This window comes from Nipponia nippon, unplaced genomic scaffold (genome assembly GCF_047370975.1).
Source record: "Nipponia nippon isolate SJK-2023a ecotype South Korea unplaced genomic scaffold, ASM4737097v1 scaffold_7, whole genome shotgun sequence".
NCBI lineage: Eukaryota > Metazoa > Chordata > Aves > Pelecaniformes > Threskiornithidae > Nipponia > Nipponia nippon.
The window spans coordinates 51,576,867-51,597,163 of NW_028262391.1; the positions used below are offsets into that span (position 1 = coordinate 51,576,867).

General features: G+C 40.3%; 1 protein-coding gene across 3 annotated transcripts in view; it reads right to left on the reverse strand.

The window, feature by feature from the left end:
• The window catches only part of ZCCHC14 (zinc finger CCHC-type containing 14), a 56,874-nt gene that overhangs the window by 8,904 nt on the left and 27,673 nt on the right, over nucleotides 1-20,297 (reverse strand). For all 3 annotated transcript variants that reach the window (XR_015700424.1, XR_015700423.1, XM_009477418.2), the window contains exons 3-11: nucleotides 10,717-10,790; nucleotides 7,870-7,941; nucleotides 7,550-7,659; nucleotides 5,556-5,650; nucleotides 5,409-5,463; nucleotides 3,649-3,922; nucleotides 2,182-2,273; nucleotides 595-722; nucleotides 49-189 (exon numbers count right to left, since the gene is read on the reverse strand). Coding sequence is in view for 1 of the 3 variants with exons in the window: in XM_009477418.2 (XP_009475693.1) it covers nucleotides 49-189; nucleotides 595-722; nucleotides 2,182-2,273; nucleotides 3,649-3,922; nucleotides 5,409-5,463; nucleotides 5,556-5,650; nucleotides 7,550-7,659; nucleotides 7,870-7,941; nucleotides 10,717-10,790 (1,041 nt within the window). In the remaining 2 variants the exon portion in view is untranslated. The remainder of the gene's footprint in view (nucleotides 1-48; nucleotides 190-594; nucleotides 723-2,181; nucleotides 2,274-3,648; nucleotides 3,923-5,408; nucleotides 5,464-5,555; nucleotides 5,651-7,549; nucleotides 7,660-7,869; nucleotides 7,942-10,716; nucleotides 10,791-20,297) is intronic.

Consider the following 20,297-nt stretch of genomic DNA (forward strand, 5'->3'; position numbering starts at 1 on the left):
AGGCAAAGCTGGGCAACACAGCCACCCTCTTTGGTGGTTTCTGCTTACGTCTCTCGTTCTCCTCGGCGCTGTCGGAGCTCTCTTCCCTCGTCTGGATCCCCATGGGGCTGGAAGAAGAGCTGGAGTACTCGGAAGAACTGCCCTCTCGGGGCAGCGGGTGGGCTGGCTGATCCACATCCACTCGCAGCTCTGCAGATAAAGGGTGTGCGAGCAGTCAGGGAATGCAACGAGAGGGGTAACACCTACTTGACAGGACCTCATTACAACTGCTCCATGACACCACCTAACAGACGGTGATGCTCAAGATGTACAGTGACAGGCATCGGCTAAGAAGCAGGACTCTGGAGGCATAACGGTGGCTGACTAGCGCAGCCGGCCGTTCACACAGAAGCCCTGAAGGGGCAACTACTTTTTATTGCACTCCATACGCGCAGGAATCGGACTTTTTGATTGCTCCCTATAAAGCCGATGGCATTTTGGAAGATAAAGCTTACAACAGGTTGGTGAAAAAGCAGTATAGGAATGAGCTTGCTCTTGCGCAAGAACATATTCAGCCCCGGGAGCACAGCAGTGTCCTCTGCTCCTCTTTCTTACCTGCAGCATGGTTGCCACGAATACTCTGGATAGGCCCTACGTGCGTAGTAGGGGGAACCCTTGCCACACCGCTGCTGGTTACTGAAGAAGGTGTTGCGGGGTTTAGGCACCGTTTCTCTGATTTTTCTCTGTAGGGTGATGGAGAAAGGTATGAAGAAACAAAAACCGGCTAAAGCACAACAATAGAGGAATCAATTTCTGAATGAAGCTGAAGCAGACGAAGCCCGCTAAATAATCCACTAAAACGTTATGCTAATTTCAAATGGAAACATTTGGAAACGACATCAATCCTGACCATAGCTGCTTGCCAGCAGTTACATTTGGCCTATTTGCCATCTGATTACAATACTAATGCTCTTATTTGTGAAGGCAGAACATCACCAAATGGTGACTAAATTCTATCACACGTTACATAAATGCGTCCCAAACCTAGCCGTGCACACCAAAACCGAAGACAAGCCAAATGCAGTCCGAAGTTTTCATTTTCCAAACACACTCTGGAAAAATGAAGACTCATGAAAAATGCTGTCAAGGAACTTTGATAAACGGGCATGGATTTGGATTTTTTTAATTGCTTTTTAAGTAACTGCAGTAGCTTCAGAATAAACATTTCCCTCTAAGTGGAGACACAAAAAAGAGGAGAATCTGTTGCATTGGTTTTCCCAAAGGGCTATTAATATTGCACAGAGCACTGGCCTTCTTTATATCACCTTCACCACATACAGCTGTGATCTTGCTGAGACCAGGGTGACCTGCAACAGCCCTGACTTCCAGTGGTTTGTCCCTGTACAAAGTCAGAAGTCCAGATCCTGTACGGGAATCACCTGGCAACCCGCAGCCCAGCTCCGGTAGCCAGCAGAGCCCTGAGCGGCTGCCGCTGCCACAGCTGGCTTGGGTCACCGCAGGACACCAAGGAGGCTCTCAAAGTAGCTGTGCTCTGTCCGCACTGACTGGAAGCCAAAAAATTGTCAGGTTTTAGGGTGAAAAAGTCCTGCTGGGCATCCTGACTTTCTGTGTGCATCACCTGAGCTTGCAAACCCTACAGCGCAGTGGCTTGCTTGCCTGATTCCCTCCTACCCCGCGAATCTCAGGTGGGTGCTAAGCCCAAAATCTAAATGGGCTTTGCACACCTGCTTTACAAGACCTATTATACGTTTAAAAAACCTCCTAAGCAACAGTATGTATCTTTTGTAAATTATTTTTAAAATGTCCCCTTCCTTAGAAGAGCTGTCAACGTGACAGGTGAAGACAGGCATTTATGTTACGACTGGGTTGCCATATCCTTTTAAAATGGAGTCCCCAAATTCTTTACATTCGGTTATCTTTATCACAACCTTAACGGACAACAGGGAACCAGTAGGTACTAAATATGATCTAACAAGCCTCCGTTTCAAGAGTTTTTCAAAGTAACCGACACAAGTGCAGAGGGAGGGAGATAAGCATTATCCGCATTTACAGCCATATTTACATCCATATCCATATTTACATATTTATTTACAGGTTTATGGTCTGAAAAGCAAAGACCACTGTAAAACTTGCATTAAATACCTTATGACCTTAAAAAGACAGTTCTTCCCCGCCACTTACTTCTCCAGCTCTAGCTGCGTCTTGAGCTTCTTCTTTGCTCCCATGGTGAGGGATTCAAACTTATTCAGATCTTCCTCAGTAAGACTCAGAAACTTGTAAAGAAAAAAGTGTGTGCTTAGTTTTACAGCCTGAAATATTCTTATCTACATTTTCAGTAAAGATCAATTCTGAAAGGCAACCTCAAAGCCCTTTTTTTAAACATATGTTAATTCAAAGTAACTCTCTACTCCAGTTTTAAATTATAGAATCAGTGTAGAATAAAAGTGTGGGGGATTGAATGAAAGAAAGAACATCCGTAGATTAAATTTAATTAGACGTGTGCTTACATTAACTATTCACAATAAAGATGAAGCAATCTGTGTACATTTTAAAAAAGATCTTTGTGCTATAAACGAGTTTAAGGATCTGGTTCTCTTAAAAAAAATCACTCTAGTTTTCCTAGTTGTGTCATTTAACCCAGAAATCAACGTGCAGTCATCTCATCAGTTTAATTGGAACATATACTCCAAAATTAAATTTTGTAATAAAATACAGACATACAATATGAAAATAAAATAGATGCATTTATAATATAATGTAATGAATATGAAAGCCAGCAAAGTATGCAGAATAATACATTTTTTTTAAAAACACAGTAGAACATGCACAGTTTTGCTACTTTATTAAAGAAAAAACCACTATTTCCCCCCACATAACGAAGACAATAAAACCAGAAGACTCTGGTAACAGATGATAGTTAAATACATACAACATACTACAGCCAGCACAAAGCCATCCCAATTTAGGCCTGGCTGAACCTAAGCACTGAGTCCACTGGAGGGCGTTCAAGGCTAAAAGACAGTAAGCAGACATGAATTTTACAGACGGAGCTGGGTAAATGCTGTAGAAGTGTTCTATTTAGATAAAACCCAGCACACATCGGTATCATTCGTGACTCTTACCATGCAAATACATAAGCAGTTATTTTTCCACAAGAATTTTTGCAGAAAACAAAAACCTCACATTCCCTTGCAGATACGTGCACACGCTAATGCTTATGTCAGAAGCCCCTGTGAATCTGTTTTTTAGAAGAAGGATAACCAAATATTTTGGGAGAAAAATCGATCAAGAAGCAGAAATTTTAAAAAATCTACAAATTTTAGTTATCTACTGCACATCGAAGGGATGATGGGGGAGCCAAAGCAGAGCCCCTAGGCCAGCCTGCAAGTTGGATCTTCAATCATTCGGTGAAGAATTCCGAAACAGGCGGCAGCTGTCGAACAGCCCAAGGCCCCGACACAACACAGATCGAAAATCGGAAGAAGGTTTTCATCAAAATATTATTGCTTCAAGAGAGTGCAAACCTTCACAGCATTTGCCAATAACTTCTGCGATTCTCAGCGCGGAAGCTTGCAGCCTCTCTCTCCGCACTAGAGAATATAAGGGTAATTTAAAAGCCGGCTCCCTTTTCTTAATCTACTGCCCTACCTTCTCCATCGTGAGCTGTTTGAAGACAGGATAGTATTTGTGCAACCGCAGTTTCCTGAGCCAGTCTAAGATCCCGTTTTGCTCCTGTGTCTGAGGGGTCTGTGGGCTGGAAGACATGAGCATGGGCGAAGAAGAGGCGTCCATCTGGGTGCGATAGGCCAGCGAGGAGCCAGTACCTCCTGCGTGGGAACAGTGGGGTAGTGCAACGGGAGCAGCGGCCGAGTGCTGAACGTGATTCTGAGAAGACTGAATGCCAGCCACTCCGCATATAGGTCTGCAAAATAGTAACGTGATTCGATTTAGCCCATTGAATCTGTGTCACCCAGAGTTCAGCTACTACGGCCGTACAAATCTACCACTTCCAGGATTTCTGGTAAAACCTGCACTCTTTGATCCAAGTTACAGATTTGGACCTACGCCGTTCAAGAGCACAATAAAAACAGTGCAGTTGATGGCAAAGAGAAAGCCTTATCTTCAGCTTAAGCGGAGGTTTCCTTCTATAATCACAGATAATATATGCTCTGCCGCCTCTCTGTGATTTAAAAAAGGTTTAGAGCGAATGGCCGTGGTTCAGCTTTGCATTATTAAAAAGAAGAAAAGAAGCCCAAATATCCTGTGGAAATTTTTTTGACGTGTGGAAGTGGCAAAATAACCCACAATATTGGCTCCTTGGAGGGTTCTGGTTTTTGTTAGGAAAAAAAAGCAAATTGCCTCTTAAGAGAATGAGTTCTGAGTTTTTTAAATCCTAACAAAAGGCAAGAGAATTTCTTTCCTTCTTTTCCCAAGGCTGAGTTGTACCTCCCTTGGAAGAGGCTTCCTTCCTCCCTCTGAAAGGAAAACCCCTTTGAATGAAAACATTCAAATATGCTGTAGAGAGAAAAAACCCTTTCAGAGATGCTCCAGGCTCCCTTCGCCCACAAAGACTGACACTAGGGACGCCCAGATCCACGCCTACAATTCGAATGATCATTATTCCTTTTAAGTATGTGATTGAGACCACTACGACTTACGCAGTAAGCAGCGGATCACAAAGAAATCATCCATCACCACAGCTCAACATCCAAGTGTCGATGCCAATTAGTAGTTATGGCTTTAAACATTTTGAGAAACGCTGCTTAGAACGGGTGTTCGTAGGTTTTACGGCCAGCAGGAACGCTGCAATTGTCTGATCTCACCTCCCATGCAACGCCGGTCAAAAGCTTTCCCTAAATTCTTCCCTGAACATACACATTTCTTAGGACAAGAGAGCCGCTGCTGATTTCATAACCGCCCATGACGAGAGATTCTGTCATAGTGCCAGAAAGCTTGGTCCAATGGTAATTACATTTTATATGCTTGAATTTTGAAGCTGGAGTTGAATTCTATCTTCCATTTCCAGTAATTATATCACGTTCTATTTTGACTTGCAAGTTGTCCGTTACCTAAGTTTCGTTGTCTTTGCGATCAACTCATTGCAAAACTTTTCTTCAAGCGGTTACCCACACTCAGCTCCTGCAGTTATTATTCTGAGATGTGTTTCCTTAAGGCATTTAAAGAACGAACAAATGACAGCACTAGGAATGCTAGCACCTTACACCGCTGTTCTCACCATTTGTCTGGTTTGGGCAGACCACACGTTAAAGGCTAGAATTTCTTAAAATTTTCTACAGATGAATATGAAAATGTAGACTCAAATAAATCCCCAAGGGGAGACAGATAATTACCTACGTAATGGGGTTTTACAACTAACCAGAACAAAGTAAACAAAATAAACCGTTCACCTTCCAGATGCTCCCAGCGTCGTTCCTACTTTATAAAGGGAGGGGTTGCCAGGACCTAAAAACAGGGAACAGAAGTTACAAATGGCATCAGGTTATGAAACGTACCTCAGTACTAAAAATTCATTTTTAAACGTTATTTAAACTTACTTGAACTCTGAAGTTGCTGTGAAGGAGATGAAGTGCTGAAGAACTTTCTAACGTGGTCATTTTTCACCACATGGGAAGGTAATGGTGCCAAATACCTGCATGTTCATCAAAAGCAAACAACCCCCCCCATTCTGTTATATTTGGTTTGCAGCTGCCGATGCAATCATGACTGCAGACTGTACATGAAATTTTGAAATTGCATTTGAAATTTTGAAAGTAGAACATAAAGGACCTTTCAAATTAATAACACCACGCAAATCTGATTCAAAGTAGACTTGAAACGTACGGATATTCTTATCCTTAATACTACTCGAACACATTACCGTTGCGTTGCTTTCACTCTGTTTAGTGTTTCACTCAAGATGCTTAATTTAGGAACACTGAACACTTGTAAGGCAGATAACGTTCAAATACAAACTTGAAAATTTCCTTTCAAATTCATGAACTTGAAGACCATAAAATAGAGAGATATCTGTTATTTCATTTTTTTCCTCTTCGAGATAAACAGCAGATGCAGAGTCTGGCAGTGCAGGGAAAAAGGCTGTAAAACTTATGTCACATTTTCCCTGGGGTTCCTGTGCCTCTTTGGGGGGAAAAAACAGCATCTCCTAAAACTTTGCAATGTATAAAGTGTGTTCTACCACCGTCACTTCTTCTTGTTATGCAAACTTGACTGCCTTTTGCCAGATCTTCTACAGATTTGAAAAGGTATAAAAACTTGTTAAAAAAGAGAGCATTTTGACCATATCTTTCTATTTGTCATTTTAAAAAAGTCTTTTGAGTAAAAAATAATTCAACTATACACACGCTCCGATGTGCTCTCCACCTTGAAAAATCACGGTTCATTTCTGAATTTTTCAACTACGTAGCACTTAACAAAACAGCTTCTTTCTCTGCTCCAAAGATACAACCGTTGCTGCGTAAACACAGATTGCTGTTCTATTAACCCAGATTTGTAGAGACTGTTGCTAGCTAAACAGCAGCAACACGCATCCTCTCTCACCCTACCTAATTCTCATCAATAGGCTGTGATCCTCAAAGCACAGAAAGGACTGTTTGAAATGCTAACGCTCTTTGCCGTGAAAAATAATTGAGGCGTGCACCTGCTGGCTCGGACTATGGAAAAACAATATCCACTGCGGCTCTGCCAATGATGGACAAGAATCTGCCTTCGCTTAGGGAAAAGAGGCGTTTAGCAGAAGCTCTAACAGAAGTTAATTACTATTTAAAAAATGTCATTTAATACTTTGCATAGATAAAGACGGTAGTAGCTGAAAATACTTTTAGTCCCTCAAGTTTTCCTGGCAAAACCGTTGCAGTATTTAGAAAGAGAGAACTGATGTGACCCGCCACAGATGATGATTTTTAAAATGGTGTTTTAGATTAGAATGCCAGGTGATTTGTGATAACGTGAGGAGGTACTATCTAAGGCTTCAAAAATTTCTTAGCTGTTAACGGTTTCCAAAAATTTAATGGCTATAATATGTACATACATACCTACCTTTTTAAAATTAAAGTAAAATAAACACCATGACAACCTAAACCAACTGAGACAATAAAAACCTCTGTGAAAGGGTAGGGGGGAAAAAAATCCCCACAACCCAATACAGAAGGATAACTATTTTTTCTGAGTTTTGGGTTTGTTCTTTTTTTTAAGCAGTTTTGGCTATTGTTTGAGCCCAAACCAAGCTTCTGCAAAGCCAATGATCCTCTATTTGTTTTTAACAAGGAATGAGGAAATGTCAATTCTCCAGGAAGCTTCATACAGAATATTATTACCACATGTATTTCTGAAGAAAGAATTTCTGAAAAATTCTTATGCACTGGAATTAGGAGAACATCAAGAAATAATGCTTAGGATCAGGCTCTAATTTCTTGAAAGTAATTTAGAATATGAACATAATATTTCTATTTCCTGCTTCTTTCTTCCACTTGGTGAAAAAAGCCAAGTGTCAAGAGAAAAAAAAACCACCACAACAAAAAACCCAGCATACCTAAGGTCCGATTCCAGGTCCATGTGGTTCCGTTCTAGGTAAAACGAATCTGGACCAGCTAGGCAAGGAATGAATTTCTCCAAGTTTTCCTCTGGATACAGCTGAGATAGCTAACGGTGGAGGATATGACAAACAATAAGTGAAAAGAAGACTTGTTACTCATATGAGATTCAAGGCACAGCAATTTGTAAGTCAAGCATTTTATGAAATTCAATCTGTCCGCATTATCTCAGTACATTTTGAAAAATGTCATTGAACAAAATTACAGAGAGGGACAAAACATCCCTCCGTTTGTGAAGTATTTTTCGTATCGCCTTTACCTTTGAAATAAATTCAGTCACTTCAGCGGAAGATTTGGTTACCAACGTCACTGAAGAATCAGACCACAGGACCTTAAGAAGTAAAAAGCATATTCCGTTTAGTAACTAATAGTCAGGGATTTAACTTTGGTATGAAATGTCCCCCCCAGACTGCAAGAAAGTTTGTAAGGTGGGACATCAATAAGGAACAACCTTTTCTGTGCACAAGTAACTATTACTCAGTCCTCCCTCGCTGCCCGATTCTTGCCGTTACTATGCTTAACAACTATTCCGAATGCTTAAAAAAGCACTTCATAGTTTACACAGCCACTGCACACTGCAGACATCCAGTATTAAGGAACAGACTACTAAGTAATGGAAATTTTTTTTTTCTTATTATTGTTAAAGAAAACAGCTGGTTTGTAAAATCTCATGTACAACATGAACAACTCGCCACAGCACAAGAGTCCCTATTTATAATTAATCAACTCCATATGCCGTGCAAAGTTGGAGATGGCAGCAAATCGCCCTGCTGCAAAAAAAGGCGAAACCTTAGAAATGAAACCTGCGGTTACTGCTCTAGCTGCGCTCCACCATCTTGTATATGCCCTAGAAAAAGGAAATAGTTCAGTATCTCTTCCCATACGCTTTCTGCATTAAGTCATTACATTCTTAGCTAGAGAGGCATTTGTTGGTTGGTAGATGATTAGTTTAACTGAGCCAAAAGTCAGGATTTCTTGGCACGAAGAATATCAGCGTGAGACTGGCCAACGATAAGTCCCTTTGGCCTTAAGGCATCTATTCGAGGCGACTGGAAGGCATACGGCTCTTCAGCAGTTCTACAGGGGAAGAAGCTGGGTTTATGTGTTTAAGAATCAGGAGGCCATCGTCTCACATGACGCTAGTTTCAATGACAACTGCAAACATACAACAAAGTTTTTCCAGCCACCAGAATGCTGCCAAAAAGACTGGTGAGAGGAGAGTATTTCAAAATATATTACATAATGGAGGAATTTCCTCTCTGCAGAGCTGTTACACAAAAAGGGGGGGGGGGGGGGAGAAAAGAAGAAAGAAAACTTAAGCAGTTTCTGGTTTTACAAAGCCTGTGGGGTTTTTTTGTTTGTTTTTTAAAGTTAGTGATAAATGAATACGTCTTTAAATTCATGAGAAACTCCAGAAAATATAGGAGAAATGTCTCTTTCTTTCTAGTTTTGTAATAACCCGACATTTATTACGACTTACGTTTTGCTAACTTGTTATAATTTTCAATACTTATAAAACAATAACGTGAACTGTAAATGCAGGGAACAGCAGCATTGCCAAGCGATGCCGAGCGCACTGAACTCCTCCATCTATTCACCTTCTATTCCCAAGCTACTAAACAAAACATTTAATAGTTGGGTTTCTAACCCAGCAAACAGCAATTTCTTAGCTCAGCTAAACTATATGCTGTTCTTTCAGTTACAAGCTGTTAAGTGAAATACTGGTAAAAGTAACTTCTGGTATTTATAGAAAAATTTATAATAGGAAAAGATGTTTCACAAGATACGAATACGTAACTGGAGTCTAGACAACTGCGTATTTCATAAAGACTTTTAAAAGCCCTTGAAAAAATCCTTTCTAATATTGATGACATTTGGAACAATCATGGGATTCAGAAAATTCAGAACATTATCCACGAATCGAGTCATGCAGAGGTTAACGCTGTCAACATCACAAGAAGATGCTGAACTGACGTTCTGTCTTGGGTGGGTGGTAGTTTTAAAGGAAACCTTTTTTTAAAAAAAAAAAAAGTTGTAGATAATTGAAATTCTACTGTCCGTTTTCTTTCGGGTTCTCCTTTTCTCACCAAGCGTTTGGCTCTGTTGCCTCATTAAGCAAACCAAAGACATTTTCTGGGCTTTGCATTCTGAATTTTGGAATACGTCGTTCCAACTAGATGGGAGAAAAGCAGTTTGTCATTCTTTCTCGCCAGCACCCAGAATCCAGTCTCTGCTACTAAAAACAAGGTTTCACAGAATGAAGTCATCCCTCCGCAGAAACTGTCAGCCACGACCGAACATCCAAAAGCTGTGTAAAAAAGAGGAGGGGGGAGCCGCTTCTCCTAGCAGCTTGTGGCTAACCACTCTCATTCCAAAGAAACTATTCTCACTTCCAGTTTGAATTAGCCTGGCTTCAATTTTCAGACGACGGTTCCTGTTATGCCTTTTTCTGCTATGTTAACGCCCCCTTTACCATCAAATATTTTCTTCTCTTTAAAAACACATTTATGTGATGCTTAAAGCCATCCTTCAGTCAAGTTCTTTAACTCTCTCGCTACACGGCATTTTCCTCAAGCCTTGAATCATTTCCATGGCTATTTTCTGTATTCTTCAACACCCCTTTTAAAACCGGTAACACCTGAGCCATATGCCACAGTCTCGCACTCCCCTCCAGGCTGAATGCAAAGATAAATGACCATCCTACCTCTTTTCCCATATGTGCAGCACTGATCTAGGAGTCTAAATTCTCTTTGTCTAGACCGAGACTTAAATTCTTTCTAGCTTCTGCATTCCAGCACATAGATACCCATTCTGTAAGCATGGCGTGATATTTTTCCCCTAAATATATACTCTGCCACCACCTGCTGCATTAGAGTGAATACTTTTATTTTGCCTGTGTCCCACTCTGCATCATCCACAAATGTTCATCAACTGCAACTTATGACTACTTCCAAATCATTGATTATAAAATATGACTAGCATCTATCCCCAAGGAGCTCCACCAGACCAGTTTCTGGGATCTAAAAATAAGGTCTGAAAATTTAACTCCTCCTTAAGTACTACCCTCCCTTCTTTCATAGTAAAAAAAACAATCACAAAAACTTACCTCAAAGGAATATTCAACATTTCTTTCATTCTTCTTGTGTGCCAGTCCCTTTAACTCTACTTTTTCAACGCTCACTATGAAAAAACAAAGAGAGAAGAAGAATGAGGAGGATATTCTTAAATGCATGCAAAAGCGATGACTCTTGGGTAGCGCCGGGACTTGCTTTGAGAGCGTCCGACGACTTGCAGCAGCGCTACAGGGGCACAGCTCAGGCTCGCCTCACTCGGCACGTAGGAAGGTTGACGCCACTGCTCCGTGATGCTTTCGATTCCAGCCTTCGCAAGGCTTCGTTTCAACCGCTACCCGAACTACACACCAAATGCAAAGTTTTTTATTTCCTCATGGCCTTATCATACCACTAATTGGCATAAGAGCACAACACTACACAGACATGCATGGATTTAACTTAATAACATCAAGTAGCAAATACCATCCCTCCGAGGGAAAACTGGCGCACGGAGAAATGAAGACAGGCAAAAGTCTCCATGTTTTCAGGGGCTGATTTTGCAAGGAGTTTAGTGTGGTTTTATCGCTGTGTTGACATCACGACTCCTCCTTGACTGCAGTTTTATGGAAAAATTGCCTCAATTACTGCAATTTGAGTAAAGTAAAAACAGGATCTTACTGTGGAAAGGGTTGAATAACAGTACATACAGGTCACTGCTTCCATCTCTACATATGATATGCAGCCTTTAAAAACACGATCTTACGCATCAGGTATTGGATATGCTGAATTCTTGGAGACTCTCCTTTCCCAATACACGTAGATCAGAAATCCTACCCTGCTATACTTTATGAAGATTATTTTACTGACTTTCTATTTCTCTTGCAAATTTCTCCTGCCTTTTGACTGCACGCGTGGGCATACATATACACAATATTTCTCATAAAAACCCAATTTACACTAGCTTAAAAATTCAGGAGCAATTATACTAAACCAAAGTCACCAGAATTTTACCTCCAAGCGACAGGTGCTCGAAGGGATGCATGCTGTGTATATTGTGTTTTCACTGCGCAGTCCTAATGAGCAGAACACAGAGCCCTACCATTTTGTTTCTGAGGAATCGCTATTTACAAGATGTTTACCTGTTTTCCAGACTATTTATACACTATGTTACCTGTAAGACTCAAACGTATGTTTATCACACCTATCTTCCTCATAAGGTAACTGCATGACAAAACAGTTCCAGTGCAAAAGTCAGAGCAAGAGCGTCACAAGAGGCAACTTGTTTCATCAGCCTCCCATCTCCCTGTTCCCCGCAGCGGGACTTCAGCCAAAGCCACCCTACTGCCAGTCTAGAGCTTGATTTTCCTCTGCCTTAAAACAGTCACGGCCTGCAGTCTTCACCGTGGCCACTTAACAAATTTTGTCGTGTCCTGTTCACTTAAAAATGTTACAACCCAGGTCTCGGCTCTTTTAAAGACCTCCTCTTTGAGTCTTGTTTCTTTGCAGTTGAAATTTTTAGAACTGGCAAGTTTTAACCAGATCTACAGATGTTTGTGCCCATCTTTAAAATACAGAATTAATATTCCTTTCATGATCTTCTCAACCGTTCCTTCTCCATGTAATTCCCCATTACAATAACATAAATCCCTGAGCTTATGAATAACGTCAATTCATTACTTACTACTTTCTCCTGCACATGATGCTTTTTGTAGAGACTTGCTCCTCTTAATTCAGTGGCTTCCCCTCACGCTTCTGAAATGATTTTACAATACTACCGCGCTGTTACACTGCATGCTGAGCACCACAGGAATAAATCTTTTGCACGCCAGATACTGATGAGCTATCTAGACAGCGTGTAGTGGCATGAAGATTTAAACATGCACGTGGTTCAGAGGTTTTCTTGCCATTTTAAGAAAAATCTACCTTATTTAAGAGAATTCAGGGCACCCTTAATTGTGATCACAGTTAAAATATACTGAATATTGACTGGAATTACATGTACTTCAGAATTATAACTGGAAAGAACTTGTAAAGTGGATATTGAGAGGGGGGTATCACCGTACTGTTGGTGAAACAGCTGAAGGACGAGCAAATGACTTGTAGAAAGCCCCGTGTCAACTGCTGCAACATCTGTTTTTGGAGTAGGACAAAGCAAGCCACAAAGACGTAGCAAGTGTTCCTTAACATTTGTCTTTTATAGCAGAGCCAGTGTCACTTTACCGAAGCTGTTCTTATCACCGGCATTTCTACAGCATTCGAATACCATCTCTTCTATCTATTCATTATTCCTCTACAGTAATTCAAGCAAAACAGGATTCCCTATCAATATAAATGAAGCTATTTCTGGTTTACTATATGTGGGTTAATAACCAACTTTAAATCACCACGTGGATTTTGTTGTGCTGGCAGTTACACGACCTCTTTGTGCTGAAGTTCTGGTCTGAGCTTGTCCAGTTAATGTAATCTGCTGCAGTGAATTTATCCTCTGGAAAATGATTGCAATTAGAAAAGCGAACCATTAGGTAGACATTTCTGATCCTAAACTGAATCTCGTAAGATTAGGTCTGTTCAAGAGCATGGAATAGAGTTCATTGTGCAGCAGCAATATGCTTTTAGGGACAACTGACTGGGTCATTTCTAATGTTTTAAAGTGCTCCAGTCATTTTCTCCCAATACTGTGAAAAATATCATCCATCTAAAACATTCTGGAGTTCTTGTTTAATTTATCAAGTTGTATGTTTTGTTATGTGGCCTCTCACGTACTCTTCGTATTATTTAACTTGTGGTTGATTTTATTAAAATAGCCTTCCTAAACCTACCATGACGCTTATCTTCATTCAGAGCAATCACTCATACAAAACTCAGGAAGGAAAAGGTGCCATCTGCCAGGTAGGAGCGAGTGGATAATAAATTTACTCTCAAACACATGGGAAATGGCTCAAAGAGCTGCCTCTACCCAATATCACTATAAATGATTCCAAGACCAGAAGAACCTTTGTACTGAATTAAAGCCACATGATACTGTTTTCTTTTCAGGATGCTGAATTCAGCAAAACTCAGGCTTCCCAACCCAGGTGATTAAAAAAAAAAGTTAATGTTTCTAATTCAGGAAATAGCCAGAGCAAGTATATTTGCACTACCTTAAATCTGAGCTTTAGGTCTGGAACTAATCAATGAGAACACATCCACAAGTAATCCAGCTATGCTCTCCACGTTAGGCTTTGTTGTTGTGCATGGGACAGGAACCGACCAGAGCAGTTTGGCAGGGTATCAGTCATGATACAAGATCTCAGAGACATACCTTTCCCTCTGCTCCTCTCTCCCAACACTTCCCTGTAAAACGATCCAAGAAAAGTGCTTGTGTGACTGCTAGACTTTCTAAGCTACATTGGCAGAGGGGCACAGAAGACTTTTCGTCATGGAGATTTATCCAGAATTATCTGGGAAATTAAGGCAGGTAAGTGAAACAGCGAGGTGAGATCACAAACGACGTATGAAAGGGGCACAGAAATACCAAGGAGGTTTGGGGCACGTCAGTGCTGTAGGAGAGGCTCCCATCGAGGCTGTGGCACCCTCGGTGTTACGATTCAGAAAAGGGCAGAGTACCGGGACATAGCGGCACAACCCTAAGCATGCAGTCGTAGTTACTAGGAATCAAATTCTCAAATAGCTGAACCTTTGTCTTTTGCTGAACTCTGCTTTGAAAGGGCAGCAGACAGCACAAAAACATCTTCACTCATTCACAGAGGTTTTCTGTCATCAACTTTCCTAAGTCTTTTTTTTATTACTTTATTTGCTGCTTTCCTTTAAATACAATAGAGAAGCCTTCTTCATTTAGTTTTCAATTGTACATAGGGTTTAAAGACATTTTATTCAGTTCTGTTTTCCTGTTCTAGCCTGGGATTTTTTACCCATTTGGCCGATAATAGTGCATTTGCCGAGTGTTTCTATGAAGGCACAGACAGCTCCTGCCCTCTCCTCACCACCAGGTATGAAACCCTCGGGCTTGCTTGATGCCAGCCACTGACCAGCCTCTCCCTCTGAAAGAGGGGAACCTTGGACCTCCCGCTCCCAAAATGTCAGCAGCTACATAAAGTGAAAGACATCCAAAGGCTTTAAGATTAGCCACTCCTGGCAGGTCAAGGTCAGGGTAAAACATGCAGTCCATGTAGGTAAGAGCAGAAAAGACCCCATTTTCAGAGGCCAACTTAATATCCCATTGTAGGTTGTGTTTTTTATAACTCCCCTTTTTCAACTTCTGGATCGAGCCACTGGTAACCGGTAAAAGGACTAGATAGATCAACGTCTCAATCCACACTGAGAATTTTTGTGTTCCTTCTGCAAAAGTAAAAAATTCAAGATAATCACAAGTCTTGATGGAAAGCTAGCCCTTTTTCATAATATCCAATATTTCAGCACTAACGCCAGCGCTCTAGAATTAAATCAAACACCCATTCCATCTTTCACCAGTCTTACTGTGCATATCAATGTAATTTGCACCAGTACGTGTCTCCTTTGGTTTCATGATAGCTTTACACAGCGCTTTTTTTTTTTTAGCAGGTTTCTTTACCGAAAGAAAACATACATGAGCAACTAGAGGGTTTTTCCGTACAACAGTAGATGAAAACTACAGATAATACTGCAAGCCAGGAGCACATCACGAGAGCTGAGCAACTGGGTTAAAGTGAATGACATTGAAACTACCAAGAAGAATTTACCACAGGAAAGAGGCATTTCTACTCCATACCTAGCTTTTCCTTTTCATTAAATCACTGCGTGTAGGTTCAGTCTGTGGGGCATGTAGCATGGAAATACTGTTCTCCAGCATTCAGGTGGTAAAACTGGAGTGGCATGAGACTGGGTTGAACCTGTGCAGCTCTTGAGACACGGTACTTGACAAAAAAGCAGAAATGCTACCATTTATTTTTAAGCAGGGGAAAAAAAAAATCATAAGTGAAATTTAGTTTGTGTTATACAGGAGGCCAAGTACATAATCATAATTGATGCTTCTGGATTTAAAGATTTATGAATTTTTATTCCTGAAGTTGTGCCTTCATGGAAATAAGCACTCAAACACAAATACAGCAATTGAATTTTTGCCGAAAAGGTCTATGTAACAAAAAGGAACTAATAAAATACTTTCCACATCCTTGTTTACACAAAAGCGGTAACCAAAAATGCAACACCAAGACTTTCACATGCCATCTCCTCTTTTTCTAAAGGAAATACTTCAAAAGCAGCATTGCTCAATTACTGCTGTCCATTCGACATCAGAAGGTAATCCCAAGCGCACAAAAACTGGAAACAAAAACCCACAAAGTCTCCCTGCTCCAGCCTCAAACCCACCAGTATTTATATTCCCATAAGTACACAGGCAAACACCAGGGGAAAAGGGAGAAAGTTCATTTGCTAGTTTCAAAGCATACTTATGGCAACAAAGCACATGAATTTACAAACTTTGGTGGTTGGTTTTTGTTTTTTTTTTTTTTTTTTTTTTTTTTAACAGAAAGATCAACTCAATTGAAGCTCAGAAACTGCTTATACATAGCAGCTTACGAGGGTTTCTGCCTGTTTTTCAGAAAGCTTCCTGCTTTCACATTCCTGATCTTTTTAAAGCTTTTTATCTAGGCTATGATGGAGAAGAAAAAAATAAAATACACTCTTCTTGCCAGGAAATACATTGATCCTCTTCTGCCACAAACATACAAGACCAAGTTTTCTAATCAACTAAATTTATTTTATTTCCCTAACCTCATACTCCTCCAAACTTAAATTATTCATTAACTGGAATATTGGAGGCCTGAAGAAAACTTGCAGAATCAAATATTAGTTTTTCAAAGCACGTACAGAAATGGTTGGCCAGAGTCTGTAACAGTAACAGCAAGCTGAAATTAGTGAGAACTGAGATCTAAATAACTCGCGTATTCATCAGCATCTTTCAGATTGCTGAGAGCTTGGTGTTAATGGTAAGTCCCAGGACCTCAAATCAGGTCAAACTCAGGTTTATTTACTACAGTTCTTTTAACAAATCAGACAACTACAATGTTAGCTTGTAATAGTTTTGTCATGAAAGCCAAAAAAAAAAAAAAAGACCTGGCACTGTTGATCTGTCCCTAAGACTTCTTCAGAGGAAGATTTCACTGGAAGAGCGTCCCTGCGGCCTCACTTCATGAAAAGCTTAGGCAAACTCAGACTCGGACCTAACAGGCTCCGAATCACTAAATACTAAGAGGATGACACTGAAACAGTTCAACTTGAACTTGGCTCTATTCAACAACCAGCAAAAGCACACCTTGCATTGTTTCATGACACATTAACTCACTAACTCTTCCTTTTAGGTAAGGGATATCCGATCTGCAGCAAAATATTGATGGGTCTGAGTGCAAATAATGGAATAACCAGAGATGCTCGCTGGTACATAACGTTCATACCTACAGAAACTGTGCTTCTGGGGAGTAAAAGAGCATGAAAAGGCAGGTCACATTCTTAAAATGCAAGCGTATCAAACAATTAAATTTACCTCTGACACCGTTTAAGTGACAAGCACACATCAGGCAGCTACGAGCTTATCTATCTATAGCTACACCAGATGGAAAAATTGCTTCCACTTGAGAGCCTCAAGAACTGTTTAGAGTATTTCCTTAAAAATGTGGGAAGACAGGTAAGGAAATAAGGTCACTTTCAAAAAGAAACACTTATTTTACTACTTCTAGAAAAAGTCAAATATGGGAAAGGATGAAGCAATTCCCTCCACAGCCCACTACATTGATTTGTCATGCAAGAATGACCTTTCGTTATTTTATTAGTAGTGAAATGACATCTCATTCTCAGAACTCTCCAGACACAGCAGGGTAATTTATTAATATATTAGCCTGTTTTCACATAATACAGTGGTTATGGATTGAGAAAACATCATGTGAAGATGTGTAATTGGGACACTTAAGCGATCCCAAAACCTTTATGCATGTATAAAACTGCTGCTTGCTAAGAAACATTTGAACTGAACCGTAAGTTACGTAGAATTTACATCCTCCCTCCGAAAGAGGGCAGAAAAAATTGTGGTTGGTATGAAAGCACAGCAAGATCTTTGCTTATTCTTCCCACATCAAGTATCTTCAAAATACTCCGTGAAGTCCAGGAAATCAAGGACTGCTTTCCAGGGAGAAGACTACTACATTTCCAGTATCTTTGAAACTTAGCAATCACCCCAGCAATACAAAAATCATCAAAACACTCTTGAAAAGAAGTCACACATTCACTTGAGGCTCTGAATGGAGCAGTCATTTTCTGATTACCAAATTCTTTAAACCAAGCGTCCTGCAGGAACTAATTCTGCCTGGCTAACACAAACTCAGGAGACAGGACTAATTACCATCACGGCTTTCATTTAGGAAAACAAAGGAGGGAAAATTTAGCAGAGGACAAAAAGGGGCCTCTACTTCTCCCCCAGTCCTGTGACCGAAGCTGATGAAGCAGGGTCTGTCATCGTACGTGACCCAAGAACTACTGGCTAGCAGTTATTGAGCACGTCCATCACTTGCTGCTCCCCGCATTTCCACTTTTTGGCCTTTACTTCTCTTAAGATTAACAATTTGTGGTTCCTTAAAAGTCAATACTAAGTTGATCGGCTTCTTTTCATGAGACAGATGGTTTTGTGGAGAAAAAGGGAGAAAACAGAACTCAAGTTTAAGGTTTGTTGGGCTTGTTAGGACCCAGTTTAGCCTCGTAACAGGGTCCACCATCTGGTTTTCTGCTGGTATCTCTTAAGACTAAAAGTAGAAGAGCAGACAGCAGCTTTTCCATGGTGTCTGCTTAAAAAGGAAGCTACAGCTAGGAAAAAACTCATAACCAAACAGAACAGTTTTACTAGTTCGCAAGAAAATCTTCTGGCTGGCTGTTGCCCCTACAAAAACACACAGGAAGACACTGGAAATTAAAGCTTCATGGACATAATGAAAAATTTCTGTTAGCAGCAACATTAGCAGAAGAAACGCTCTTAGAACTGTCGTTTTTCTTTGTAAGAAATAAGGGTTCTTCCAATATAGAGAATATTTCAGATCAAAACCAACACACACTTACAACATGAGTTTAAGTCACAAGTTAATCCTACTTGAATTTAAAAGACTGAAGACTATGAACTGCAGTATTCCACGGGAAATAATTACACAGCTTTTCTAAAAATCGAGGACATCAGCTTACTTTTGGCAGCATATAGGAAGCAATAATACGCTGGGATTGTATTGCTCGCCCCCAATCAAACGAGTAGTTTTCATGTTCCTCCTATTTCCTCAGTTTGGCTTATTAACTTGCCAACTAAATGACCTTCTTATGTTTCTACACAAAAAAGACATATTAAAAAAAATATCTGTATATCTTAGCTTTTAAGATTTTAATTGATTTCCTATATTGTTTTGAGTAATACTGAATGATACTGTCAGCACTTTCGCTAACCACAAAAGCCAATCAACCTAAAGAATGGTTTCGCAACTTCATTGGATTCAAAAGCTTAAATAAAACAAAAAGCTGTCTGCACCGAAGGCTGGAGAAGACTCCCATCTGGACAGGAAAACGTAAAACCCAGAAGGATCAGTCAGCTGCTTTCAAAATCAAGATACAGCTTCAAACACTGTTTTGAAGGTTTTTCTTACCAAATACTTCAGGCCAAGAGTAACTTTCGCGTTACTGCTGAACCGCCTGCCATTGCCACTGAATAGACAACCTCCTTACAAGCTGCCTTTTTTCTTTTCTAATGCCAGAAAAAGCTTTTACAGAATAAATTATCCACAAAGGGCTGCTGTATTGGACATATTTGTGTAACAGCTCTGCTGCCTTACTAAATCTGAGCACCAACACATGTCACTAAACAGGTGCTGTGCCTTGAAACATATACTTACCAAGGATATGCTGTTGAAATATATATAATAATGCTCTGGGCAGAACGAGAACTACGATACAGAGCCAAGAAAGGCTGCGAGAGTTTGACATTAGTTAGGGACAACTGAGCAACAGGTAAAAGATTCCTTAATTGAAGGAGCTCTAATCAAGCGAAGGTGTACCTCTTTATAATGTCAGGCAGAACACAGCCAAAAAGGAATCCTTAACTATGTTTTTTAATACCATGGAAACCCTTTGGCATTTTTGAAGCACGATTTTAGGTAAACACTTGCGGCGCTGAAGGCTTAAAGGTATCCTACAACAAATTGAGAGACGCTCGTCACAGTGCTTGAGATTAAGCGTGTGCTCACATTTTGCTGCTTGGGGGCTGGGGGACTGCTTGTTTTTTAAAGGACTTCAGAATTTAATTTGTAAAATATATTTACTGCCTAATTCCCCAAGCTGGCTAACGCTACATCTAACTGCAGCTAATTAACTATTTTCATACAACTGAGAAAAGCATGTCTAAGTTACGAATGCAGCTGTGTACTTAATTTGCTTAGAAATCCGGCCCAATGACTCATCTTCCTTCTCCGATTTAACAAGAGTAGACTTCTCGGAGGAATGTGCAGCTCATTTTGAAAAGTACTCCTGCAAAAGTGACCATGAGCCCAAACGCTCCGTTTGAAAGCAGCTTCAGTAACCACTCACATACATTCTTGTATAGGCAATTAAAATAAGCAGGCTGCCCGTATCTAAT